The sequence below is a fragment of the Somniosus microcephalus genome, chromosome 7, assembly GCF_052327205.1.
Source record: "Somniosus microcephalus isolate GS21.2 chromosome 7, FLI_Smic_1.0, whole genome shotgun sequence".
In the NCBI taxonomy this organism is placed as follows: Eukaryota; Metazoa; Chordata; class Chondrichthyes; order Squaliformes; family Somniosidae; genus Somniosus; species Somniosus microcephalus.
The window spans coordinates 190956470-190970967 of NC_140993.1; the positions used below are offsets into that span (position 1 = coordinate 190956470).

The 14498-nt window shown below is 43.8% G+C and overlaps 1 protein-coding gene across 1 annotated transcript in view; it reads right to left on the reverse strand.

Annotated features, from left to right (window-relative positions):
• Positions 1 to 14498, reverse strand: part of csmd3b (CUB and Sushi multiple domains 3b) — a 1929854-nt gene that overhangs the window by 709481 nt on the left and 1205875 nt on the right. Inside the window, exon 10 of the mRNA XM_085993978.1 lies at positions 13089 to 13201. Within this exon, the coding sequence (XP_085850104.1) occupies positions 13089 to 13201 (113 nt within the window). The remainder of the gene's footprint in view (positions 1 to 13088; positions 13202 to 14498) is intronic.

The following is a 14498-nucleotide window of genomic DNA, read 5'->3' on the forward strand; positions in this document are numbered from 1 at the left end:
TAGTTAACTGTGCCAAAAGTTGCACAGAGCTCGAGGATAAACCAGCATGGTCAGTCACACAGAGTGTTCAGGTTTCTGTGCTGTGGGAGAAATGGAAGCCGGATTCAAGCAATTCGGGTAGAGAGGTGGATGTAAAATTTGGATCCAATGATTAATTCCAGAAATTTAGGGAAGGAAGGAAAGTTGGAAATGGAGCAGTAGTTAGAAAGGAAAGAGGACACACATTTCCAGCTTGCCTTAAATCTCCCTGCCCAATTTTGCATAAAATGCCCCACTAGCATTCCTTCATTTCTGGCCTGCCATCTTTATCAACATTGGTGCCTCCTTGAATCTGCTCAATAACTGCCTTGCTACCATTTTCAATGCTTGTTTCCATCAGATTCCGATGGTTTCCCACCACCACTGTTCTACTCGGTACAACAGTAAACTTCATGGACTCAAGCCTATGGTCTGCAGATTATAGTACACATAGCATATAACGTGCCTTGCTGTCCACCATCGGAGCTAGATTAACAATGTCAAGCAATACCATCCCTTCCTTTTCACGACCAAATCCTCCTGTCATTTCAGGATCATCCTGAAGGGCAAGGATCATACAAAATTTATTTTCTGCACCACTATCTGCTTCTTCTAATCTCGTTTCCTAGCACCATCAATACTTATTTCTCATATTTAAGAGAAACTAGTGAAATTCTTTGTTTCTAAAATCAATGTTATTCTTTCACCTGCCATTGCCTCACCGCCCCCCCTCCCCCCAGCCCCTCAGAAACCCTCGCCTCAGGCCTCAGCCACCATCCCATCCACACTCAGCAACATTTGTCTTCACTTCCCCAGCCCTAATCAAATTTATTTTCACTATCAAGCCAACTCACTACTCCCTCAAGTTCTTTTTGACAGAATTTTTGACTACCTGACTTCCTCTTGGTCCCATATTCTTAACCACTGTTTCCATCCCTTTCAAAACTATCTTGCTGAACCCACTTCTTTGAATCCAACTTTGAGCCATCTATCTTCTCAAACAACTGCTCATTGTTTCATCACCCTTGAACAGATCATTATCACCCAACAACATGTTCAACTCTTTCACCATTTCCTGCTTGAATACCCCAGTTTGGTTCCATCCAATCTACAACACCAATACTCCCCTGGTCAAAGTTACAGTTGAAACCAGTGTGGTGCAGTAGCAGCTTTCTGTGCCATTCACTTCTTCCTGCAACCTTCAACATTGCTGAACATTCAATTTTCTTCTGCTGTCTCCCCTCTGTGGGGCAGCTATGTGGCTCTAGAATCAGATAATGTTATAGTACAGAAACAGGCCATTCAGTCCATCAAGTCTGCACTGGTGGGTTTTTTCCCCATGAGCCACCAAGTCTAATCCCACTATCATGCTTATAAGAACACATGAACATAAGAAATAGGAGCAGGAGTAGGCCATTCGAGCCTGCTTCGCCATTTAATAAGATCATGGCTGATCTTCTACCTCAACTCCACCTTCCCGCACTATCCCTATATTCCTTGATTCCCTTAGTATCCAAAAATCTACCGATCTCTATCTTGAATATACACAATGACTGAGCATCCACAGCTCTCTAGGGTAGGGAATTCCAAAGATTCATAACGTTAAGAAATTTCTCTCCATCTCAGTCCTAAATGGCCGCCCCCTTATTCTGAGACTGTGACCCCTAATTCTAGACTCCCCAGCCAGAGGAAACATCCTCCCAGCATCTACCCTGTCAAGCCCTGGAAGAATTTTATATGTTTCAATGAGATCACCTCTCATTCTTCTAAACACTAGGGAAGAATATAGGTCTAGTCTCTTCAATCTCTCCTCATAGTACCATTCCCTCATTTCAGGAATCAGTCCAATGAACCTTCATTGCACTCCCTCTAAGGCAAGAATATCCTTCCTTAGGTAAGGAGACCAAAACTGTACACAGTACTGCAGGTGTGGTCTTACCAAAGCCGTATATAATTGCAGTAAGACTTCTTTACTCTTATACTCCAATCCCTTTGTAATAAAGGCTAACATACCATTTCTTTTCCTAATTGCTTGCTGTAACTGCATGTTAACTTTCTGTGATTCATGTACACGAACACCCAGGTCCCTCTGAATACTAAATCTCTCACCACTTTAAAAATATTTTGTTTTTCTATTTTTCTTACCAAAGTGGATAACTTCACACTTCTCCACATTATATTACATCTGCCATATTCTTGCCCACTCACTTAACTTGTCTATGTCCCTTTGCAGTCTCTTTGCATTCTCCTCACAACTTATTTTTCCACCTAACTTATCATCAGCAAACTTGGATACATTACACTTGGTCCCCTCAGTAAGTCATTGATATAGATTGTAAATAGCTGAGGCCCAAGCACTGATCCTTGCTTTACTCCACTAATTACAGCCTGCCAACCCGAAAATGACCTGTTAATTCCTACTCTCTGTTTTCTGTCCATTAACCAATCCCCAATCCATGATAATATATTACCCCAATCCCATGAGCCCCAATTTTGTGTAATAACCTCTCATGTGGCACCTTATCGAATGTTTTTTGAAAATCCAAGTATCACTCCATGCACTGAAGAACCGCTCTGGTTGATGTTTGCATTGATGCCACAAACATGTTGGTCCTGACACTTTTTGTCACAGAGCTTGCAGGGTCAGCCGGAGGCCACCTCATTTGTTATAAGAATGACATCATAAAGGTGGATGCAAGCCATGCCATTTGTACCGAATCCTGCATCTGAGTGCCCATTGATCAGTGGAAGGGCTGGCCTGATAATAGTAATTAGATCCTGCTGACCCCGAGAGATGTTGCATCAAATCTCTCAGAAGCTGGTTGCCATTATTCTCTGCAGACAGTTCCCCAAGGCCTAAAGGGCATTGATCAAAGCGTTGGATGCACTGGCTGGTTTGGCGGCCTCTCTATCAGGTAATACAGCAGCAGATGCTCCAGGTGCCACCACTGCATTGTATCAAATCCTTCTCAGTTATTAGCACGGAGTATAGCATTGGGCTTCATTGTGACATCTGCAATCTGTCTCTAGACCTCAGAGATGGTCCTCAGTGCCTCCGTGTGAGCGTGATGCTCATCCAGCATCCTTTCTTTCAGAGCAGGATCCCAGCGATTTGAGTCTACAGATTCTGGAACCAAGTGATGTCTAGGAAGTCTCCACTTCCCACTGTCAAACCCCACTTCATACCCCACTTTGATCTCCGACTCCTCTGGCAGCAAGAGGGTAACCAGTGAAGTATGTCGAGCATTTAAAAAGAGACTGTAGGAAGGGTCGGGAGCAGGTAACTTACCTTGGCTGCTCTGGTGAGGTTGTTAAACTTCTTCCTGCACTGCAAAGGAGTCCTGGGGTCAAGAAGGTGACACTCACCACCACAGAAACCCACATCCGCAAAGCATGCACTACCTTTTTAGCGGGTCTCTGGCCCATGCCCTCCAACTCCAAACAGACTGTTCACTCCTGATCAGTGCCTCTGTTATGACGACACGCAGATCCATCTCCATGAAGTTTGCCACTCATTTCTTCAATTTGGCTGCAAACCATGTTGCCCAGGTTGGCTGCTTCCTCCAGTGCTGCCATTTCTCTTTTAAACAGCAGCAGGTTTTACAACCACCAGTTAAAATATATTTATCTTCAAAATACGGGGGCGGGGGGGGGGTGGGTGGAATTTTAATCTAACTGGCCCAGTGGGCAGCTGACAGGATCGGATCAGCCATCCATTTTACACCCGGACTGATTTACTTTCCACTGGAATCAGTACAATGTAAAACGGACGGCTGATCCGATCCTGTCAGCTTCTTGCTGAACCAGTGAGATTAAAATTAACCTTGTGATATCTGTTTGCATTTGAAAAACAATAGATTTTCCTCTGTCCTGCACCTGAAAGATCAGCATTTCCAGCCACAGGGATTAAAGAAAGTGGGAGGGTGCTCCCTTACATCAGGGCCTAGAAATTTGACAGTGTAGCGCCCATTTTTCAGGCCCGTTTGAAGCCCCGTCTGGAATATTGGTTTGCTCTGAGGTAGTCGGCACAGGCTGCATTCAGGAAAACTAGGCCAACATGCAGCCTTACAGGCGATCCTTAAAGGGATCGTTGCAGGCTACAATCAACAAGGCAAATGTGTAAAATATACCTACCTGAATGTAAAGCCGAGAGGATCCGAACACATATTAAAACCACGAGCCACTGCCGGTCACCGCTACCCCCTCCCCCGATTGCCACCGCTTCCACCCCCTTCCACCATCCGGGCCTCTGCCATCCCTGATCCAGGCGTCTGATTCGCCCCACCCCCGATCTCCACCAACCACTACCCTCCCTCCCTGCCACCACTACCCACCCGACCCGGCTGCCACCTTTCCGGTCCCCTTTAACCAATTACCTGATGTTCGATTTCTCTTCACCGGCAAGTTGTCAGCGAACGCCTATTAGATATCTGCAGCTCACTGGCTCGATGTTATTGAGGCTTGAGGTCCAATGTGTCATGCGGCTCGAGCCTCTCCATTGAGGCATGGGGATTCATCCCCACGCTTGATTTTCTAGGCACAGGTCTCTGCCCCCAATGCAGTGCTCCAGAATTTCCTGGAACAATCCCACAATACCTAAGTGTTCACCTACAAATGAGATGAGAGAGGACATTCCTAGCTTCCTCTAACTCAGCTCTATGGGTTCCCCATCAGAGGGGCATCTGTTGCTTCCTCTTAAGTGCAGCAGACCTTTGGCGCCCTGCACATTAATGGAGCGGCAACGCCCACAAAATGGGGTTGGAAGCCTCACCACCCCAATAACCCATACGATGTGGCTGACGCCATTTTGAAAGAAGCCTAGAACCAGGCGCCCAAAGCGCCCTCCTGTATCAGGCAGTAGGTTCTATTTAATATGCAAATCAGGGTCATAGGAACTCGAATACCATTTTAGGTTGGAACCGGAGCACATGCTGTAAATAAATGGATCAGTTCTATGGCCGATAGAACCAAAGAGGCCAAGCAAAGGTAAGTTTGAAATTATTTGTGTGGAACCCAGAGACATGCTCCTCGGAATCCCACAAAATAATCTGGGCCACTGCCATGTTAAAAGTCAAAATTGATCCTACAGTTTAAACAGCTTAAAAAAAGGCAACACAGTTACAAAAGAGGAAGAATGTTGAATTAATCAGAATCCTATTTTTTTTTAAATGCTATTAATACCAACCCTTAAGCAAAGACATTTAATTAAAAAGATAAATTTAAGCATTAGATAAATAGGAACTGAAATGTACCAAAATATTTTGCAAATAAAACATATGCTGCATGTAAATACAACATAAATATTAATTAGAGAAATTGCTAATTATTTACTGTATTAACTTTGTGCAGATGCTGAAATCAACTAGTTGAGCTTTATAATTGTAATTTATTTGCTGGAAAAATAAACTGCAAAAGCACAAAACCAAATTTCAAATCAAACTAATTTAAATGTAATTTCAACTGCACATCAAAATGTATATTCTTCTTAATTGCTTACAGTATAAAGACATTCATATTTCGGTAGATTAACAGAATTTCTGTAACTCGTCAGTTGAAATCACAATATGCTGAAATCCCGGAAAAAAAAACTTGCAAATGATAAGAATAACTGAAAAACAAATAATGCGAGTTACTGATGTGAAAAGCCAAATCATTCTGTATTGTACATTTAAAGGCAAGTGTTTAAATATGTTCCACTTACTTTGGTTCTATTAACAATGTAATGCTTCGTGATTGGGAAAGCAACATTCAGGGAGGTAGTGAGAGCAATTACAGGAGAAAAGAGGGATTACAATTCCTACAAGGGGGTGTGAGTTGATAACATGGAAAGTGAGAGCTAGTGAGGAAAAACACGGAGTGGTAAAAGTCTGCACAGGAGTGTCAGGTGTGGAAGGACAGCATAAAAACATAAAATAAATCTCAAAACCAGCTTTGGTTAATGGGTCCAAGTCGGTTTAGCTTCTTGTTAAGGAATGATTATGACGTACTACCAACTAGGTTGGATTTGGTGAGGTAGAGCTTGGTGGGCCTTCAGGGTGCGCAGTTCAGGATACATGTCCAATTTGGGAAATATCCTGTCGGCCTACAGTGCTTCAGTAGAGATTCACACATGCTACCAGGAATTGGTAAAGGTGCATTGCAGCCCCGGATCAAAGAGGTGAAAGACAGCCACCAAAGAGGACAGGTGTTAACTGACATTGTGAAGGAGGGCCAGCAACTGAAGACTAGCAGAAAGAAAGAAAAATAAGGTGGATTCTTGTGAATTGTAGATGATTAGAGAAAGACAGCAGAACTTGTGGATAAGCAAATTTTCTCTTGAAGATAATTAGCTCAACAAGTTAAAAATCATGAACTGATGACTCTATGGGAGAGAAGGGTACATGAAAGAAAGCTGCTGAAATCTGTAGAGATAGTGGCTGAGGGCAGAGATACAAGATGGAAAGGTAAGGTTCATGCCGTGGAGGTGGGTTATCGGGGGTTGAGGGAGAATGAATGGAAAGTTCTTAAAAGGGCTGGGGAGTATATCAAAGGCCAGCAGTGTGATAAAGAAGATTGAAAATGTAGTAGGAAAACCATTGCTAATTATCACATGGGAAACACTCTAAGGCAAGTATGACTGTGCAGTGACTGATGTGGATAGCACCTAACACACCCACTAGGTAGCTACTTAAATACAATCCTGCTCCACCTAAGACTAAAACTGCTGTGATGTCTGGCAACACCTGACAGCCTGCATGATGAGCGAAGCAGCAGTTTGCCTGATGCAGAACAGTGATTCTGCCATGAAAAATTGCATATTATTCACTTTTCTTATCCAATTTGAACAGTGCTGTGTTATCAGTCAATACTGTTTTCTTGGTTAACTAGGATCAGCTGTTCTTTTCCTGTTATTGGTATGGCTATATTTTCATAAGGGATCCAATTTCCGAAAACAGCTTATAGCTCTATTTTGATTTATTGAAGACTATGCTCAAATTGACTCGGGATAAACTTTCAATCCATATCACGGTAATCAAATGTTTGGACTGTAGGACTTATCTATAGGTCAAGTTTTGAAAATAAAATATCACTTGGTAGATTCAAGTGGAATGCTGTATGAATGATGTAGACTAGTAGCAAATTATTTCACAGGCAGAGAAGCTTATAATACAGGATAACTCATCCCAGGTTGAAAAAATGGAAACACAGTTCCCAACTGCTTGAAATGGAGCAAAGAAAAATATTCCTTCAAAAACTATATAGAAAAAAATAAGCATGCAAAACAAAGATTTTTACTGTTTTATACTGCAGAGTGTGCACTTTCAATGAAGAGTGAATAACCCCAAAGCTATGATCACTGCATTGAATCACTGGATAATCTAATCTAAGAGTATTCAGAAATAGTTGATGAATTATGATCAGCTTAACAACAGCTTCAACATAGTAAAACATCCCAAGGCGCTTCGCAGGAGCATTATTAAAAAAAAATCCAAGTGATATTTATTTAACAGCTTCAAAATAGCATATGATTTTGGCATCACGTAATGTAAAAAAAAATGTATCCTGTGAATTTCAAATACAAAATAATATAATATTCTCCCAAGCTTTAAGGTTCAGGTATGTCTCGTGGGGAAATGGCCTAATGATGACACCATGGGCTAAAAAATGTATATATGGCCACAAAACGGGCAGTGTCATGGTCCAACAATATTAAGCTGTACCAGGTCAAAATGGTCGAAGTAGCACGCAAATTTGGTGCTCAGTCCTCATTAACATGATTATAGTGCTGATCTCAGCGTGAAAACTGCTGCTCATTGGCTTACCACTCAACAGGTGGACCAATATCGGGTCCAATCTAATTCCCAGTCAGGTTTGGTACAGGCTTTATACATTACTTAAAGGGGAGACGCATTGTCAATTCAGTTCCAACTTCACCTGGAAGCAGACAGTAGTGGAAGCAGATGGTTGAGCCTCAGCACAGGGAGAGAGCCCAAAGATTCTCAGACACAGCTCTGGAGGTGGCTGTAGAGAGGAGGTGGGCTGTCCTCTTCCCACAGACTGGCAGGAAGCTCTCGCCCCATACATCTCGAAGGCTCTGGCAGGAGATAGCTGGCTATGTGACAGCTAGCACTGTGGTCCCTAGCTTGGTGATCCAGTGCCACAAGAAGTTTAATGACCTCACACAGCAAGTCAAGGTGAGTGAATGCTTCAGAAAATGCCATTTCCCACCATCTGCACCACAAGCCTCACACAGTGCTCAATGTACCACAACCCCAGCTACCAACAATCTCTACCTATCATGACTCATATCTTACAATCATAGCTTCACCCTCACAACCTTACCACTGCTGCAACACTCACACCGACAGCTATTCAACTATGGCAGGCACATCACCCAAACACATTGCACCACACTCACTCACACACTTCCCTTTCTCTTGCAGCCCAAGGTCACGTATAACAGGAGGGAACAGTGGCAGACAGGCGGTGTGGGGGCAAGCTGTCATGCAGGACCCCAGCCAGCTTGAGGAGCAAGTGCTGGAGATCATTGGGCGGCAGGTCATCGAGGCCATGGCAACCGGCGAAGTTGAAGCCCTTGGGGACAGCAATGGTATGTTCATTCCTAATCCTTCTTCTCACATCCCACTTCCCCCTCATCACACAATCTCTTCTCACTTTCAAGCTGCTGATGCTGTATGCATGCATATCTTGCTTACCCCACCGCCCCCCCCGCCCCGCCACTCCCCTCACCATAACCCGACTGTTGTGCCTTTCTTCTTTCAGATAATCAAGACCAAGCACCAGGCCAGCCTGTCCCTCATAGCGATGCAGGAGAGCGAGGGGGGAGAAGGCGGCGGCACAGCGTCACTGCATCTGTCACTCACAGACACCAACTCAGAAACGGGCACTGCACGTACTTTAGAGGCTAGAATAGAAGCGGGATCTGCACAGGGTGAGGCACCGGGCCCGAGCGGGCTGCAGCAAGGCCAGGGGGAAACGGTAGCTCGGGGCCCAGCTCCCCGGAGGGTGAGTTCGCACGCGGGTTCTGCTGGACAGGACTTAGATGATGGCATCGATGGGGCAGCCTTCAGAAGAAGGGTGATGGGCATGCACACCGAATTGCTAGGTGCAATGGCAAGCCTGCCAGCGAGTCTTTTGGCAATTTCAAGGAGCATGGAGGAGTCCGCCTCCAACATTGTATGGGACTTTGTGCAGAGTTTGGAGCCCAGGATTTCCAGGCTGGAAATGATGGAAAACTCTGGAAGAGACCGTGTAGTCCCAGACATGATGATGTGTGTGATGGGCGATGTTGCGGCTGTCATTGCAGCACAGGCGGAAGCAAACCAATGTCTTAGTGCTGCAGCGAAAGCCCAAACTGCTCTCATGCAGTGTCAGTTTGATGCCACTGAAGCTCAGACTGCCTCCATCGTGTTGGGTTTATCATTGTCAACCAGGCCTTGAAGAGTGTCGCAGCAGCCCAGCAATCTGTGCTCCAACAGATTGCTAGGAATGCTGAGGTGCCACCCCAGGGGAGTGGCAGTGGGTCAGTGGCGCAGGACCCTGCTGTCCTCTCTCAGGATGACAGCATTCCTGTTCCCAGCACACTACCACTCCGCCAATGCCCTTGCTGCTGCCCGTCAGCCAGCCAGCCCAGACTGTTGCCGCCCATGCCGAGGTGGTGCAGTCGACAGCCTTTGGCCTTCGAGGGCCAAAGCTGCTCGAGGTCAACCTGCAAGGCCATCTGAAGTCTCCCTCATGGAAACTCAGCAGTCTTCCACCAGCCATTCTGGAGCCACTGGGGGAGCACTTTGTAGCAGCATTAGATCAGGAAAGGGCACCTGAATGACAGGCACTAAGGGATTGCACAAGGGTAATTACTTGATAGTGTAATGTTGATTGGATTATGATTAATTTATTCATTTTGTTTGGAATCTTTCATGGTGGCTCTCAGTTCAGCTTTGTACCCAGGAGGACGCTGTGATATTCCGTGACAGAGGGATGATATGATGGGGATGTGGTGAGCAACGGGGATCTGGGGTCTCATTCATTGGAATTGGAGTCTGATGAGGTGTTCACGTACAGCCCATCTGGAAGGGGAATTGCCTGCCTGCCTACTCCCTTCCTCCTCGTCCTCTTCCTCAATGCCTGGTGGTAAGGGCTGCGCTCTCATGAATTGAGTTGTGAAGCATGCAGCAGACCACCACGAAATGAGACACCCGTTCGCCCGAATATGGGAGGGCTCCTCCCAAGCGGTCAAGGCAGCGTTGGTGCGTAATTTACTTGCAGTTCGGCGGCATTTGCCCGCCGGAAGCCTCCGACTGCAATTTCCAGCCCAATATATATATAATGCAATATATATATAAATATACAGGACTGGACTTTCCACTAGGGTTGCGCTATTTTTTTCAGTGCAATTTGCCCGAAATCGGCTAAACCAATGCAAAGATCATGGAAGTTCAAACGCAAATTACATCCAGCGCAAATCGAATTTCTGCGATCTTTTGCGCTAGTTTAAAAGACATCGTGCTAGAAGCTAGCTCTGCCCACAAAACTGGCCATGCCCCCAGGGTGAATTAATCACCATTGGGAGTTTCTGCTAATTGCACTTGTTTGCAGGACTTCGATGAGGCTCTTAAAATTAAGTTGGTTCTTTTGGGCACAAGGACAATAATAGGCACATTTTGAAAACTTTTGAATATAATTTTTTTTTTAATTTACTAAGAAACTGACTACTGTACACCAATGTAACTAGCTAATGGTTCTGTATAGTTTTTTAAAGTCATTCTCAGTTATTTAAAATTGGGTTACTCAGTTGGTGGAGTAGACACTCTGATTAAAAGTGCTTTTTTTTGTGATTATCCCACTTTCAGCTGTATTAATCAAATTGCACCGAGTTATCACTCTTAAATATATCGAGGATTTTTTTTAAACCCAAATCATTTTTTGAATTACATTCTAAAACACTTCCCGATTGCACTTGTTCATGGCAAATTTTATGTTCAGAGACATGCAAACGAGCTTGAGCAGAAACTTGTAAAAAAATATACTTCTCAAAATAGGCACAATTTGTGCCCGGATCACCGATTGCTCCCAAAGCAGAAACTCTATCCCATAATATATAATATCTATAATATATACTAATCGGCACTGTTAATAAATAATCTCAAGGAATAATGATTGCCGTGTCATAATGAGAGGTTGACTGAGTAACAATGCACAGTTGAGTGCTCCTAATTTGTTTGACTTCCAAATATTACAATGGAGTAAATTAGCGATTTCAGGTGCATTAATGATGATATAATCCACATAGAGTTAAATGTGTGTGGTTGAGTTACGTTCTTATGTTAACCAAATTTCATTAGCAGAAATAAATGTTGTTATGTAATTCATCTGTACACAACAGGAAAATAGTCCAACACATTCACATTGTCACTTCAGGTTAGCAACTCCTGAACATGAAAGTGCACTTGATACTATGTTCAGTTAGTGCAGCGGAGTGTGTAAGACATGCTGCAAGGTATGATTTATTTTGCATTAATTGTTGGGTTATAGTGCAAATCTTGTTTCTGCAGTTTATTTGACTTCAAGGAACATTAGCTACAGAACACATCTGCAGACTTTTACTGCATTTCTTGAAATTGATTGGTGTACTTTGCACTTCACCTCATTGTAACCCTTCAGTAAATGACCTATAAATCCGATATCGCCTGAAAACGGGTGGTGCCACCACAGGGCGAGCTCTGTAAAAAGATCGCAGGCAGCGCCATTATTTTGGTGCTGCCTGCTGATTATCATTATTATAGAGTCATAAGTCATAGAGTCATAACGGCACGGAGGAGGCCATTCGGCCCATCAAGTTGTGGCGTTCAAACCAGCACTGAATGCGCTGAATACCCAGCAAAGACTCTGGGGGAGGGCCAGGAGGTCGGGGCCAGGATTGGGGGAAGGTCGGGGCCAGAATTGGGGGGGCCTGAAGGTCGGGGCCAGTATAGGGGAGAGGTCGGGACTCGGCGCCAGCATCGGGGGGACCTGGAGATCGGGGCCAGCATAGAACCAGCATCAGCGGGAGGTCGGGACCAGCATCGGGAGTATCTGGAGGTCGAGGTCAGCATTGGGGGTGGGGGTGAGATCAGTGAGGGCCTGGAGGTCAGAGTTGGGAGTGAGGTCGGAGATGATAATGGTACGTATTTACCTTTTTTTCCCCATTCAACGCTGTTTAACATTTGTTTTCCTGGGAGTAAACATCGCTAGCGCTGGCTGCCTCAGACGCAAGCCAAATTTGTAAGAGGTAGCAGAAGTAGGCGTTAGGCCCCTTATTTGAATATGTTAATAGTCTAATGCCTGCTTCAGATGAAGGTAAATGCGCCTCTTTTCTTGCCCTCACCAACACCAGCCCGCGCTGGAAGTGGGCAGAAGTGAGGCAGATGCCATTTTTTCCACAAAACCGGCCTTAACAGCTGGCGCTAAATTGCTGAATTTCAGGCCCATGACTCTTAACAGCCCACCATCTCGTTCTGAAGGGCAATTAGGGATGGGCAATAAATGCTGGTCTTGCCAACGATGCTCACAATGAAGAATTAGGCAAGTTGTGTGCATAAGGTAATTTAAAAAGACTTTTGAAGCATCTTTGCTTAAAGGTGTGGCCCCTTTAAAAGTCAGTTATTGTATGGTAAGATTGAAGAGATTTGTAGAGTTGAATTTTCCTTTATTGATTATTAAGGGTGATTAAGTCCTGATATCATTAACACATGCAATTGAAATGGCTTTAAAATTACTATTTCTAGAAATGAAAATATCTATTATATTTTCTTGTAATGCTACATATACATGGCTCATAGGGGCTGGGTTACAATACCTTCCACATTTTCCTTTCTTTTAAGTTTTCGGTTTTGGTCATTGGTTTTTGATGAAGACATTTTTTGCCTCTGCACTTTGCATGGCAATTCACATTGGGTTATCCAGAATATCAGTTCGGATTATGATTTCTACAATATGTGCAACAGTTAATGTCATTCAAACACATAAATGGAAACGCTGTCCGAAACATACCATGCACATTCTTGTTATGCAGGATACTTTTCATCATTTACCTTTGTAGTTTATCTTGAAGCCAATTGATCCAATGCTTTCATCTGTTTGCAGATGTAACCACATCTGATTGCTCTTGCTTACAATCAGGTCTGGGACAAAGCTACCCGTCAGCCTGCAGCCAGTAAGGAAAAGAAAACAAAGAATCTGTGACAACTGAATGTCAGTTTACTAATGTTCAATTTCCAAAGTGGCATTTTCTTTAAAGTAAGATTTGTTGAACCTAAAACAATCCAGCATTACAGTATATTAGTTCTAAACCTATCAGTACCTAATTGCAACAAAGGATAATGCTAATGAACTATATATTCATGATGACATGTCAATGAAATTTCTGTAGTACTGTATATTACAATGCAGCAGAATACTCTCAGGTTGTGACTGTTTATTTACAGAGTGATCTCGAGATTGAGATGAGGTTGTAACCATAATAATGATCATCAAGCTGTTTATCAATATCAAACAAATGTCAAAATTCATGATATGCTTTTAATATCCTGCATATTGTTTCCCAGTGTTGTCCCTTATCCCTCTTCTCTTGAAAGCAGTGTAATTTAGATTACAATATATTTCCTACGCATCAGCTGCTCTCTAGCACCTCACTCAAACAATCAATCTTTATATGCAAGTCCAGGTAATATTTGACCATGGTGGGGTTTGGAGGGGTGGGCCAAGGGTGGGGGTGGTAATTGCTGCTAATTCCGATCCTACCCTCACCAGAAATCCACATATGCACTTTCTGGCAAGAGTTACTGGATAGAAATGGTAGTGAAAACACTGATTTTTCCCTTTCCAGGTCAAAGGTTCAGAAGGCAACAATTGCATCCCCACTGCCAACCTGGCTGAGATCAGCACATCCAGCAGATACTCCATACCAAATAGTGCATTACCCACTGAGCCATTGAAACCAGCAGCACAATTTTGTTTCTCACATGATATATGTAAGCCTTACTGCTCTAGGGCTTGGTCCTGCATTTGGAATTTGTGCGAGGTAAGGAATCAGCCAGCAATTTTTATGTCTGCAATTGTTTTCCTGTGCTGTCATTCTATTCCCCTTGGATAATAAGTATCCAAGAGTACTCCTCTTGGATAATAAGTATCCAAGAGTAATAAGAAAACAAGGGTTGATAGAAATTGTAATAGAATAGCAAAATACTGCGAATGCTGGAAATCTGAAATAACAACAGAAAATGCTGAAAGCACTCAGCAGGCCGGGCAGCATCCGTGGAGAGTGAAACAGAGTTAACGTTTCAGGTCTAGGACCCTTCTTCAGAACTGGAAAAGGCGAGAGATGTAACAGATTTTAAGCAGGTGCAGAGGCAGGGGGAAGAGAGGATCTGAAGGAACGGTCTGTGCTGGGATAGGAGGCACGAAAGATTAAATGTTGCAAATGGAGATGGCAGAATCATACA